Source organism: Vipera ursinii (assembly GCF_947247035.1).
Source record: "Vipera ursinii genome assembly, chromosome: 1".
NCBI classification, from domain to species: Eukaryota; Metazoa; Chordata; class Lepidosauria; order Squamata; family Viperidae; genus Vipera; species Vipera ursinii.
The window spans coordinates 354,586,912-354,601,257 of record NC_139512.1 but is presented as its reverse complement, the minus strand read 5'-3'; the positions used below and the strand labels follow the sequence as shown (position 1 = coordinate 354,601,257).

General features: G+C 41.9%; 1 protein-coding gene across 1 annotated transcript in view; it reads left to right on the top strand.

The window, feature by feature from the left end:
• The window catches only part of GDPD1 (glycerophosphodiester phosphodiesterase domain containing 1), a 73,441-nt gene extending 66,165 nt beyond the window's left edge, over positions 1-7,276 (top strand). The window contains exon 10 of the mRNA XM_083379847.1: positions 6,768-7,276. Coding sequence (XP_083235973.1) covers positions 6,768-6,935 — 168 coding nt within the window. The 3' untranslated portion in view covers positions 6,936-7,276. The remainder of the gene's footprint in view (positions 1-6,767) is intronic.
• Positions 7,277-14,346: the final 7,070 nt, after the last annotated feature.

Here is a 14,346-nt window from a genome sequence, read left to right as displayed (position 1 = left end):
AAACCACCCATCTTCCTACCCTAACCCCCCTCCGAACATATTTAGGAGAAATGGGATTTGAAATTAAGATTCTCTGGGTAATTTTCTGTTCTTCAGTCTAGCTAGCTTCTGTGATGCTGCAGAAAGCAAGGTCTGTTTTTTGTGTGTGTGTGTGTTTTTTTTTTTAACAAAATCAGCTTGGTTTCACTTAGCAAGGCAAAAAAGCAAGGTGCGTTTAGCGAGGTGAATCTGTAGTGTTGCATAAGATCCATTTGCCAACTTCTAAGGATCTCTGCTTTTAGCCAAAAGAGCATTCAGAACGGATTACACGTTGGCTGCTCCATGCAGCCAACCGGCTTCAGAAGTGAGGTTATCCTCAATAAAGGAAACCAGCAGCCTTTAACCAGGATAGTTAATAATAATAATATAATTTAATAATTTAATTTGTATACCGCCCTTCTCCCGAAGGACTCAGGGCGGTGAACAGGGCAATACATAGTAGAAAACAGAATGCAAAAATTAAAAAGCAATTAAACCATTATGCCCATAATAATTTTTTTTTTTTAAATTTTTTTTTATTAAATTTATTATTTAAAAACATTGGACACAGTACCAGCGAGCTGACAAACCTTTTTGTCTACAATGTTTAAATATATATATATATACATGTATATATGTACATCAAAAATACACTTAAATACACTTAGATTACAAATCGGTGAAATACCACAATATTTAAAACAGTGAGCTAGTCTGTAAAACCTAATAGAGACCTTTCTTTTTATCCATCCAAAGATACAATTTGTTCCAAATTCTATAATAGTCTGATTGATCTTTATTCTTTAATTCCAAAGTTAATCTGTCCATTTCAGCGCAATCCCAAATTTTCCTAATAACCTCTTTTTGTCCTGGGATCTCATTCTTTTTCCATTTTTGCGCAAATGATATTCTAGCTGCTGTGATAATATGGATCGTTAAGTATAGCACATCTTTAGGATATTTCTCTTTCGTGATTCCCAACAAGAAAAGTTCTGGACTAAACTCCAGATCTTGTTTCAATATTTCTTTCAGCCAAATCCAAATCATTCTCCAAAATTTTTGTGTTTTACTGCAAGACCACCACGTGTGGAAGTATGTGCCTATCTCTTCAGAACACTTCCAACATTTGGGAGATACTGTTGTGTACATTTTTGCTAAGCGGGCTGGGGGGAGATGCCATCGGTAAAACATTTTAAATAAATTTTCTTTATACGATGAGGCCAGTGTTATCCTTTTATTCCTATCCCAAATTGTTTGCCAAGTATCTAGGTCGATGTTATGTCCTAAATTGTTAGCCCAGATCAACATGGGGTCTTTCACTTGCTCTTCAAACAGCTTATATCCCAAAAGTAATTTATAAAAATTCCTTATTTGTTTAGAGTCCGGTCCCAATAATATTTTGTCCAATGCTGTTTCAGAGGTATATATCCCCCATTCATTTTTATCCTTCCTAAATCTCGATTGGATTTGTAAGTAGGCCCACCAATCGAGTTTTATACCTTGTAATTCTAGTTCATTCCTAAGTTTCAATTCCCCCTCCTCATTCAGAATATCCTTGTATGAGATTATGTTACCCAAATCAAACAGATTTGGGTAAACTATCGCTTCAAGGGTGGATAGCCAGACCGGTATTTTGGTGTAATTGTGAGATCTAATTTTTTTCCAAGTATTGAGTAGCGCTTGCCTGATCCGGTGTCTTTGAAAATGCGAGAAAAGACCTTGTTTCTCCGTCCATAGGAAAGCATGCCAGCCATATTGCAAATCGTGACCCTCTAAAGTTAATAGTCTTCTATTTCTCAAGATTACCCATTCTCTAATCCAGCTCAGGGCCGCGGCGTGGTAATATAATTCCCAGTCTGGCAATCCAAAACCCCCATTTTCCTTCGTGTCTTGTAAATATTTCAATTTAATTCTTGGTTTTTTCCCCTGCCAAATAAAATTTAGTGATAATTTATCCAAATTTCAAAAAAATTTAGAGTCGAGTTGAATTGGGATATTCTGAAACAGAAACAGGATTTTAGGCAGAATATTCATCTTAATGACAGCGATTCTTCCCAATAATGAGAGTTTTAGGTTTCCCCATCTTTCCAGGTCACCTTTTATTTGGTTCACTACATTATCATAATTATCCTTTTTGAGTGAAGTGCATCTAGCCGTAATGTTAATCCCTAGATATTTTATTTTCTTGACTATTTCTATATCCGTGATTTCGGCCAGATTACCTTTTTGTTTATTGGTCATATTTTTAACAATCATCTTGGTCTTATTTCTATTTATTCGCAGTCCGGCAACCTCACCATATTTAGATAATTCTTCCAATAGCTTTGGTCCCGTCTGACATGGATCCTCCATAATAAAAACTAGATCGTCCGCGAAAGCTTGCAATTTAAAGGTTTCCTTTTTAATGGTTAATCCTTTTATCTTTGGGTCGTTTCTTATAGTTCTCGTTAATACTTCAAGAGTCAATATAAACAGCAACGGTGATAAGGGGCAGCCTTGCCGTGTTCCCTTTTGAATTTGAAACTTGCTAGATGCTTCCCCATTAATAATTATTTTTGCTTCCTGATTGTCATAAATTGCCCTAATTATATTTATAAATTTTTCACCCATATTCATAAAGCTAAGCTGCTGGCACAAAAAAGACCATTTAACATTGTCAAATGCCTTTTGGGCGTCTAAGAAAAGTAATGCCATCTGTTGTTCGCTATGTAATTCATAGTACTCCAATGTATCTAATATTATTCTAATGTTGTGCTTAGTGTGTCTCTTAGCGAGAAAACCATTTTGATCTGCGTGTATGAAATCATTCAGAAATCGTTTCAATCGTTCCGCTATAATTGATGTAAATATCTTGTAGTCCGAGTTAAGAAGTGATATGGGTCTGTAATTTTGGATTAATGTATGGTCTGTGTTATCTTTCGGAATAAGGGTTATGTTTGCCTCTAGCCAAGATTTAGGCGTCCTTGCGCCTTCTAATACTGCGTTAAATACCTCCACTAGGGGTTGAGCTAGGATATTTTGTAATTCTTTATAAATCTCTGATGGAAGACCGTCGGGTCCCGATGCTTTATTATTCTTTTGTGCATTAATAGCTTTTATCACCTCAGATAGTCGAATTTCCTCGTTTAACATATTTCTGGTATCTTCTGTGACCTTAGGTAGTTTGGCTCTTTGAAAATATTCCTCCATTTTCTCCACACTTGCCTGGCTATCTTCTTTATATAAACGTTCATAAAATTCCTGGGCTATAATTTTTTTTTTTTCCTCCTGGTGGAATATTCTCCCTTCCTCATCTCGTAGTTCGTGAATCCAGTTTTTCCCCTTTTGTTTTCCCAATTTGTATGCGAGCCACCGGCCCGGTTTATTTGCATTTTCAAAAAAATTTTGTTTCGTGTTTCTCAATTGTTGTGCCAATTTCTCTTTGTCTAGAATGTTAAGTTTGTGTTTAATCAGATCCATAGATTGCTTGATATTCTCTTTTTGTGGATCTTGTTGGAGTGTAACTTCTAAGCTCTTATATTCCTCTTCTAATCTTTCCCGTTGTTGTCTTTTCCCCTTATTTTTATATACCATATATGCCCTCGCTACCCCTCTCATCACAGCCTTAGCTGTATCCCAATAGTTTTGTACTGAGGTGTCTATAGCTTTATTTTCCTTAAAGAAAAAACTTAGTTCTCTCTCCATCTTAGATTTGAATTCGTCTTCTTTTAAAATTGCTCTTTGAAGCGTCCATCTGGATATTTTTTTGGAACCTTTCCAGATAAGTTTAATAGGATTGTGATCTGCCCAAGTACCTGTCGCTATATGTACCTCATCTATTTCTGAACTAATTTCTTTCGTCATCCACACCATGTCTATTCTAGACCATGAGTTATGTCGGTTGGAGTAATATGTATATTGTCTAGCCTTACGATTTCTTTCCCTCCAGACATCTTGGATATTTAGTTCCTCAGCCAAGTTAAGAAAAGATCTCGGTAGAGTTCTTCTCTTCTTTTTCCTAAGCGTCTTTCCCATATAATCCAAATTTATATCTAGGATAGCATTAAAATCTCCTATTAAACAAATCTCCTCATAATCAATGCTACATATCTTATTGTGAAGTGTTTTGAAAAATTGTTCTTGGTTATGGTTTGGGGCATATATCTCTACCATCATGACCTTCCTGTGATTTATTATAACCTCGACTATCAGTATTCTACCCTCTTTATCGTTATAAATTAGTTTTGCAGTCAATTTTGGGTTTACATATAGTGCCACTCCTCTCTTTTTCTTGTGTCGGTCTAAGGAAACGAATAGGTTCCCTATTCTTGGTTGTACTAACAAATATTTTTGTTGTTCCTTTATATGGACTTCTTGTATTGCCACGATATCCAATTGTTGGTGAATAAGCCTATTAAAAAATTTCCGCCTTTTCACTGGCGAATTCAATCCATTAATATTCACAGACATAATACTACACTCACCTCCCTTCATCTTACTTATTTCTGGTTTTTGTGGATCTCGTGATTCGGGGCTCTCTCTCTTCCTTGTCTCTAGTTCCATGTTTCTCTGTTAACTCACCGGATTTGTTCCTTCTATCCTCTGTAGCTAAGATCTTCCCATCCATTGCCACACGTATTGTATCTCTTTCTCTTACCTCCCTTCCTACATATTAAAATTAGAACTATTTATAAAAACCCAACCCCATCCCGTCAGTTAGATGACGTAGTCCAGGGGGTCTTCAAACTGGGCCCTTTTGTGACTTGTGGACTTCAACTCCCAGAATTCCTCAGCCAGCGTGCCCCTTGAGTTATTTGTAAAAATAAAAAGGTGGGATATAAATCGACCTGTGTTGTTGTTATTTTTTTGTCGATGCTCCATCACTGGAGGTTTTTAAGAACAGACTGGACAGCCATTTCTCTGGAATGGTATATATAGTGTCTCCTCCTTGAGCAGGGGGTTGGACTAGATGACCTCTAAGATCCCTTCCTGTGAAGGTTGGATCTAGCCAAGCTATGCTTACATTCTTAAACCAGGTCATCAAAGAGGGCAAGACATGCTAAAAAATGCCCCCCCTCTGCCGCCGCCTCCTCCTCCGCGATTTCTATCAGGCTTTTCCTGTAAGACATAGCAGTTTGTAATAACTGAGGTAGGTTTTTATCTTTTTTCCTGAACATCCCTGAGGCTGTGCTGAAGTTCACAGGCTGTTGTATTTTTCGCTTTAGACGGGTGAATTGGGACTAGGCAGCCATTTGTCTGAAATGGTATAATATAGGGTTTCCTGCCTGAGCAAGAAACAAGGTCCTTTCCTCCATCATCATCATCATCATCATCATCATCATTATTATTATTATTATTATTATTATTATTATTATTATTATTATTATATAAGGGCGGGATATAAATGGAATTAAAATAAGGGCGGGATATAAATGGAATTAAAATAAATAAATAAATAAATAAATAAATAAATAAATAAATAAATAAATAAAATTATTATTATTATTATTAATCATCGCACAGTCACCCAGATGTTCAGACTGGATTTGGCATTTTTGTCTACCTATCAAGTCCTTACCAAGGGATAGGCAGATGTGGATGTTTGATGGTATTACGGATCTCGTCGCAGGATGGAAGCAGTTCCTAGTAAGGCCGCCTTTTGCAATTGACTCATGGCGAATTTGTCAATGCCGATGATGGTGTCCAAGTGGTGCTCCAGTTGTTTCGGGGTTGCACCCAAGGCGCCTATTACTATTGGTGCCACCCTTGCTTGCCTTTGCCACAGTCTTTCTATTTCTATTTGTAGGTCTTTCTATTTTGTTATCTTCTCCAGTTCTTTCTCGTCTATTCTGCTGTCTCCAGGCACTGCCACATCCACTATCCAGACTTTTTTGTCTGTCTTATCGACAGTTGTTAAGTCCGGGGTGTTATGTTGCAGGTGCTTGTCTGTTTGAATTCTGAACTACTTCTCGTTGTTATTACATGTCTGTCCATGAACTGGCTTGGGAACTCTGGGAATTGGAGTCCATCTGTCTTAAAGCAGGCTGGCTAGGGAATTGTGGGAGTGCAGGTCCACCCATATTGAAGCATGTTGGCTGGGGAATTCTGGGAGTTGAGGTCCACCCATCTTGAAACTTGAATGGCTGGGGAATTCTGGAACTCCACCTAACTTAAAGCATGCTGGCTGGGGAATTCTGGGAGTGGAAGTCCACCCCTCTTAAAGCATGTTGGCTGGGGACCTCTGGGGGTGGAAGCCCGCCCATCTTAAAGCATGTCAGCTGAGGAATTCTGGGAAATTGAAGTCCACCCACCTTAAAGCATGCTGACTGGGGAATTTTGGGAATGGCATTCTACCTATCTTAAAATCGCCAAGGTTGAGAAAAGCTGCTTTAGGTTAACTCTAGTTTCATTCAGCCAGGCAGTTTCCTTGGCCTGGGACTTTTGGCACATCCATATGAATTTCAGCTGCTGCATTTTATGAAATTCCCTAGATATGGGCGTGGGGGGTGGTGGTTATTTTAAACCCAGGCCCGAAATAAAATCTTTTCTCCCCCACTTGTTCTCAGAAAGAATTGAAGAGGCCTATCTGTATGTAACCAGACTCTTTTAGACAAGGAAAGAAATGCTCACTCGATTACTTTAAAAATAAACAACTAAAAAAACTATTGTTGCTGTATTATTATTATCACTTTATACGCCTGGTGAGAGTCAACATTGATTTAATGGTAGATAATCACAAGTTCTCTTCATCACCAAATTCTTGTCAGCAGGATACACAGAACACTTTGGAGAAAAGAAAAAAAGACGCAATGAAGCAGAAACTTCATAAAATGAGCATGTGCATCAGAGTCACGGTAAAAAAAATAAAATGGGAGGATTTTTTGCCAGCCGTTCTTTTTTATTTTGCAAAAAAACCCAAGAAGTTAGCTGGTCCATGATCTAAATCAGTGTGTGTGTGAGGGGCGTGTGTGTGTGTGTGTGTGTGTGTGTGTGTTGGCCAGTTTGGCTGGGAATTTCTGCCATGGCTGAGCCTCCCCTTTTAGAAATTAAGCCGAGTGTCAGGTTAAGGAAGAGTGATACATAAAATTAAAATTCTGCTGTGATGGAAAAGATACCTTGATCAGAGACTCCAAAAATAAACAAACAAACAAACAAATAAATAAAAAGAAAGAAAGAAAGAAAAAGAAAAGAAAGAGAAAGAAAGAGAAAAAGAGAAAAAGAAAGAAGAAAGAAAGGAAGAAAGAAAGAAAGAAAGAAAGAAAGAAAGAAAGAAAGAAAGGCAATTTACTGTGTTTAGTGACTGAAGTTACAACGGCACTGAAAAAAGTGCCTTATGACCATTTTTTCACACTTAAGACCGATGCAGCCTCCCTCTGGTCACGTTGTGATTTATATTCCGATGGTTGCCAACTGACACATTTATGACCGCTGCAGTGTCCTGGAGTCTTGTGATCCCATTTTGCGACCTTGTGACAAGCAAAGTCAATGGGGGAAGGCAGATTCACATAACAACCGGGTTACCAACATAACTGCAGGGACTCACCTAACAACAGAGGAAAGGAAGGTTGTACAATGGGGCAAAACTCACAATGAACGTCTCGCTTAACAACAGAAATTTCGGGGTCAATTGTGGTCGTAAGTTGAGGACTATCTGTATAAGTCAAAGGTAGGCAACCTTGGCTCTTTTATATGACTCGGGGACTTCAACTCCCAGAATTCCTGAGCCGGCATGGCTCAGCATGGAAACCTCTCCCTTTCTCCTCAGCATGGCTGACTGAGGAATTCTGGGAGTTGAAGTCCACGAGTCATATAAAAGAGCCAAGGTTGCCTACCCCTGGCATAGGTCCAAGCAGGCACCTCCTCCCCCCCAAAAAAATATATATTTTTTTTTTTAAAAAATCACCCTGTCCTTTCTATAGTCTCTCCTTCCTTTTTGAAATGATTTGCAATTTTTTCTCTCTCTGCTAAGATGCTTTTGCGTATTTGCAAGAGGTTCAGCCATCTCCCACTGCTACACATTTTAGCTTAATTAGCTTTTTTTATCTATGCACCATTCTTAATCTCTTGCTGGCTCCTCGACTGCTGTGTAAAAGCTGTGGTGTTCCTCTGGTTTTCTGCTCTTTGCCAAATTACAGGCGGGTGGGTTATGTCCAGGTAGAGAGAGAGAAAACTGGGGACAAATCACTTCTTTGTTTTTTAAAAGTTTGGCACAGATAATGTTGTCCCCGAATCCTTAGGTGTAACTGACATCCATCCCACTTACCAGCAGCTTTAAGGTTAAAAAAATCTGAGGATTAGGGGATTCCTACATTTTCTGCCTGGATACTGAGTCCTGGAGGGCACCAAGGCTATTGGAAAAATTCCACAGAAATTATCCAGTGATAATGGAAATATAGATTTTTCTCCTTTTTGTCCCCTTCCCCAGGTCCTGGATTAGGACCAACATTGCCAAACCCTGTAGGCCAGTGTTTCTTAGCTATGACAACTTGAAGAAGTGAGGACTTCGACTCCCAGGATCCTCCAGCCAGCATGATTATGCAGCATGCTGGCTCGGGAACTCTGGGAATTGGAGTCCATCTGTCTTAAAGCAGGCTGGCTAGGGAATTCTGGGAGTGGAGGTCCACCCATATTAAAGCATGTTGGCTGGGGAATTCTGGGAGTTGAAGTCCACTCATCTTAAAGCATGCTGGCTGGGGAATTCTGGGAGTGGAAGTCCACCCATCTTAAAGCATGTTGGCTGGGGAATTCTGGGAGTGGAAGTCCACCCATCTTAAAGCATGCTGGCTGGGGAATTCTGGGAGTGGAAGTCCACCCATCTTAAAGCATGTTGGCTGGGGAATTCTGGGAGTGGAAGTCCACCCATCTTAAAGCATGCTGGCTGGGGAATTCTGGGAGTTGAAATCTATGCATCTTAAAGTTGCCAAGGTTGAGAAACACCACTCTATAGAATTTGACAGCGGTCCATAGGACGGTCTGCTTCCAAAGTACTTATTCCTTCTTACCTGATTCAGTTTTAACTCCTGGTGACTTGGAGCAGGGCAAAAAGGTTTTCCTATTATACCTTTGGATACCTTTGTAGCCTTCACACCTGAAATTGATGTATTTAAAATATTTATATAGCTTCCCATCTTATAACCAACTCTGCCCAGTTCCCAATTCATTTGTTCCTTCCTCCCAAGCACAAACCAGGCCAGATTCTACATTTATTTTTGAGAATAGCCGAAGAGAGCCTAGTGGTGTTTCGATACCCAAATATAGCAGCCAAGTCCATAAAACATCCTGCAAACTCTTTAACTCGCAAACTACTGTTAAAAAAAAATGGTGGTGGCAGGTCTAATGTTGCCCAACCGCTGTGTTACTCATTGCTTAAACTGCCATGCACACATATAAATGTCAATATAAACAATAATAAAAATGGATTAAGCCATATACTCGGGTTAAACTAGGGCAGTGTTTGAGTCAGCCAGATCTGTGTTTTGTTTTTTTAAAAAAACTTGGCAAGTCAGCAATGCTGAATTCTGGGGCCGAGGTTTACCCATCTTAAAGCAAGAGTTCTGGGAGTTGAAGTCCACCCATCTGAATGCATTCTGGCTGGGGAATTCTGGGAGCTTGATAACATAACCTTTATTGTCTTTTTTTTTTTTTTTACTGTGAGCACACTTGCCTACGTTTAAAAATGAAATTCTGTCGCCTGCTCTCAAATCTGGGAGTTGAAGTCCACCCATTTGAAAGCATACTGGCTGGGGAATTCTGGGAGTTGAAATCCATATATCATAATAGTAAATATATGTTAAAGAATGCTCGCTGGGGAATTCTGGGAACGGGAGTCCACCCATCTGAAAAGCATGCTGGCTGTGGAATTCTGGGAGTTGAAGTCCACCCATCTGAAAGCATGCTGGCTGTGGAATTCTGGGAGTTGAAGTCCACCCATCTGAAAGCATGCTGGCTGTGGAATTCTGGGAGTTGAAGTCCACCCACCTGAAAGCATGCTGGCTGTGGAATTCTGGGAGTGGAAGTCCGCCCATCTTAAAGCATGCTGGCTGGGTAATTCTGGGAGTTGAAGTCCACTCATCTTAAAGCATGCTGGCTGGGGAATTCTGGGAGTTGAATCCCTCCTGTCTTAAAGCATGCTTCCCAGGGGAATTCTGGAATTTGAAGTCCACAGGTCTTCAACTGGCTAGGTTTGAGGAACACTGAGCTAAATTGATTGCTTTAACCTTGCAGCCAAATGCTAACCCTGCAGATTTGCCTCGCAGCCCATCTGAAGGGAAATTGACTTCCCCGTATAAATGCCCACAGAGGGCGCCGAATTGTAAATTTGAGCAGTGCCGTGGGCAAAGCCTTAGCTTAGTCATTGTTGTTTTGCGTGGTCCAGAAGAGAAGTCAACCTAGCTAGCCGTTGCAGGTGAACATCCAGATGCTATTTTTGATGTTTTTGAAGGGCAGGCTGGCTGGGTGTCACCGGGTGCCTCCAAAGTCCTGGAGGCAGAAAGCCAGATGAGAAGGTTTAACACACCCACGCCTTCCGCAGGAGGGTGTCCAGAGTCGTTTAGCAAATATTAATTAACTCCTCTCTCATCCGAAGTAAACACCACCGCTTCTGCTCTGCGGTTGGCCAAAGTGTCACTTTTCTCGTGGGCTTTGGAAGGGACATCAAGGTCCGCCCGCCTCCATCCCCGTATCCCATGGACTGATAATAATTTTCAACTAGGCTTCAATCTTTCTGGGTTGGCCTAGGATTCTTAAAAAGTCCTGAATTATCTGAATAGTAGGTCTCTGGCCAAGATTCCACACGGAGATAAGCTTTTCGGCAGATGTTATTTTTTTTTTAACTTGCTGTTTATAAACAACTTTAATGAACAGCTCAAGATGGTGAACATAGCTAATACTCCTTCCTCCTCTGACTTATCCCACGACGACGACAACAATAACAACAACAAACCTGTGAGGTGAGTTGGGCGGAGAAAGAGCGATTGGCCCAAGTCAGCTTTCATGCCTTAGGTGGGACTAGAACTCAGTCACCTGGTAGTTGGACCAAAGTCACCCGGCTGGCTTTTCATGGCTAAGGCGGGACTACAACTCACAGTCACCTGGTGATGGTCCAAAGTCACCCAACTGGCTTTTCATAGCTAAGGCAGGACTAGAATTCACAGTCACGTAGTGATTGGTCCAAAGTCACCCAGCTGGCGTTCATGGCTAAGGTGGGACTAGAACTCACAGTCACCTGGTGGTTGGACCAAAGTCACCCAGCTGGCTTTTCATGGCTAAGGCGGGACTACAACTCACAGTCACCTGGTGATGGTCCAAAGTCACCCAACTGGCTTTTCATAGCTAAGGCGGGACGAGAATTCACAGTCACCTAGTGATTGGTCCAAAGTCACCCAACTGGCTTTTCATAGCTAAGGCGGGACTAGAATTCAGTCACCTAGTGATTGGTCCAAAGTCACCCAGCTGGTGTTCATGGCTAAGGTGGGACTAGAACTCACAGTCACCTGATGGTTGGACCAAAGTCACCCAGCTGGCTTTCATGGTTAGGACAGGACTAGAATTCAGCATCTCTTAGTTGGATTAAAGTCACCCAGCTGATTTTTCATGACTAAGCTGGGACTAGAACTCACAATCACCTGGTTTCTAGCCTGGTGCCTTAACTACTGGGCCAAACCGTCTCTTACCTTACTGATGACCTGTGGTGGGCTCCAAATGGATTTGGCACATCTGTCTTGTAACTTTGAACGGTCACTAAACAGATCATTGTACGTCGAGGTCTACTTGTAATGGAAGAAGATTCGAAAAGTAATTCCATTTTCCCGGTTTTGTTGCCATGCTGTAGACTCTGACAGAAGTCCGTACCTGTAGTCTGGAATGTGATCGTTCCTTTTCCTTCTCCAGCACCGTTCTAGGTGTGCCTTCAGCCTCTATTCCCTGGAGCTCTCGCAAAGGTCAAAAGGTTCTAGGTCTCCCTCCATACAAGGGATCTGATTATGATTTAAATTATGAATCAGGCGGAAACAGCAAGGAGTTCTCTAAATTGTGTGGTGGAGCGATGAAATGCTGGTTTTAAAAACCAGGAGACTGTGAATTCTAGTACCACCTTAGGCATGCGATTACATAGAAAAAGGGTGCAATACAAATCTAATAATGATAATCACAATAAATAACAGTATTTGGCTTTAACAATGCTCTGTTCTAGATCTCCCATTATCCAGACCCATTGGTTAACCTCCAATCAGAGAGGGCATGAAATAGAATCATAAAAGAGTGCAGTTGGAAAGGGGAAGCCCAAGGGTCATCTAGTCCAGGGCTTTTCAACCAGTGGTACGGGTACCACCTGTGGTACATTGGCACCCGGCAGGTGGTACGCGGCCACCCTAGAAAAGTGGTAGCGGGGGAGGGGAATGAGCTGAACCGGTGGCAGCACCGCACAAGCCTGAGCGAGAGACGGCTGGAGCTGCAGGGCTGTCGGGGCTCAGCGGAAGTGCCAGGATCAGCGCCAGGATCCAGATGGCGCTCGGCACTGATCCTGGCACTTCTGAGCCCAGAAGAAGCGCCAATCAGCTGGAATGTTGCAGCATCTCCAGGGTCTTGTGATTTACATTCAGATGCTTGGCAACTGATTCATGTTTATGACAGTCACAGTGTCCCAGGGTCATGTGAAGTGAGCAAAACCTGCTGCGACCACCCAGCAGACGGGGGGAATAAAAACCAAACACCCCCACCCCACCTCTGTTGCCAATCCTCAACAGAAATGCTCACAACAGTGAAAACCTCGGACAGGAGGAAAAACACCGCTGGGCGGGCAGGCAGGTGTCTTGCTCGGCTGTGTCTTGGGGGGCACTTTTTCGGTGCCATTGTAACTTCGAACAGTCGCTAAGCAAACTGTTGTAAGTGGAGGACTACCTGTACTTCATCACTTTTTTCCTTTTTTTTTTTTTGGTCATCAAGTTTTTGACACCTTGCTAGGCGACTAGTGGTACTTGGATGTTGCCATATCCTAAAAGTGGTGCAATGGGTGAAAAGGTTGAAAAGCCCTGCTCTAAATTGTGTGGTGGAGTGATGAAATGCTGGTTTTAGAAACCAGGAGACTTGTGAGTCCTAGTACCACCTTAGGCGTGAGATTATATAGAAAAAGGGTGCAATACAAATCCAATAATGATAATCACAATAAATAACAGTATTTGGCTTTAACAATGCTCTGTTCTAGATCTCCCATTATCCAGACCCGTTGGTTAACCTCCAATCAGAGAGGGCATGAAATAGAATCATAAAAGAGTGCAGTTGGAAAGGGGAACCCCAAGGGTCATTTAGTCCAATCCTCTGTAATGGGTGAGAAAACCAGTTAAACCATTCTCAAAAGGTTCGGCCCCTTCTTAGAAAAACCTGCAGATGAAGAACCGACGTTGCCTGTTGATCATTGCCCTCAAACTGAGTTTAATCTTACAACCTTCTTTTTTCAAATTTAAGGAACGCTCTCCTTATTCTCTTCCCTGAACTAATACAGGTAGTGTTCTGTACCAGCCTGCTACCGGCCTTGCAGAAAAGGCAACCCCTTTATAAACGGCAAGAGGCTGGAATCCGTCTGCCAAATTTATTACAAAAACAAACAAGACACGTACCAAGATACAGGAGCTTTGAAACACTATCTGAGCGGTTGCTTTCAGCAAACCAGCCCTCCCCACACATTCCCTTTATAAAGAGTTCAGGGCGTGGCCTCTCTTTGCCTCCTTCCAAGAAGCCCCACAGCCTTCCTCTGTTTGCTCCTACTTGACTGCCTCCTGCGTCGGGCATCCTTGAACAGGGCCAGCTGTGGGTCATCTTCATCCACACTGTCAGGCTCACACAGCTGGGTCTCCATGGTGACCAAGTGGGAGGGGCCTGTCTGAGGGCTATCATCAGCAAGATCTTCAACACCCCCCTCCTCCTCTGAGTCGTCGTCCGACCCAACTGCCGAACCCACAGGCTGACCCTGAATCACAACAGGTAGTCCTCAACTTATACCACAGTTCGTTTAGTGACCATTCAGTTACAATGGCACTGAAAAAAGTGACTTACGACTGTTTTTCACACGTACGACCACGGCAGTGTCCCCAGGGCCACATGATCAAAATTCAGACGCTTGGCAAGTGAGGTTACTAACTTACTAACTCTAGCAACTGTGGCAAGAAAGGTGGGTAAAATGGAGCAAAACTCATTTAACAACTGTCTCGCTTAGCAGCAGACATTTTGGGCGCACCTGTGGTGCTAAGTCAGGGAATTCCTGTCTCTGTATTATTCCTTGCTCAGGGAAAGTCGGGTTTGAATGAAGCAACCATGGGCTCCATTCACACACGACCTTTAACCTGGGTACTAAAT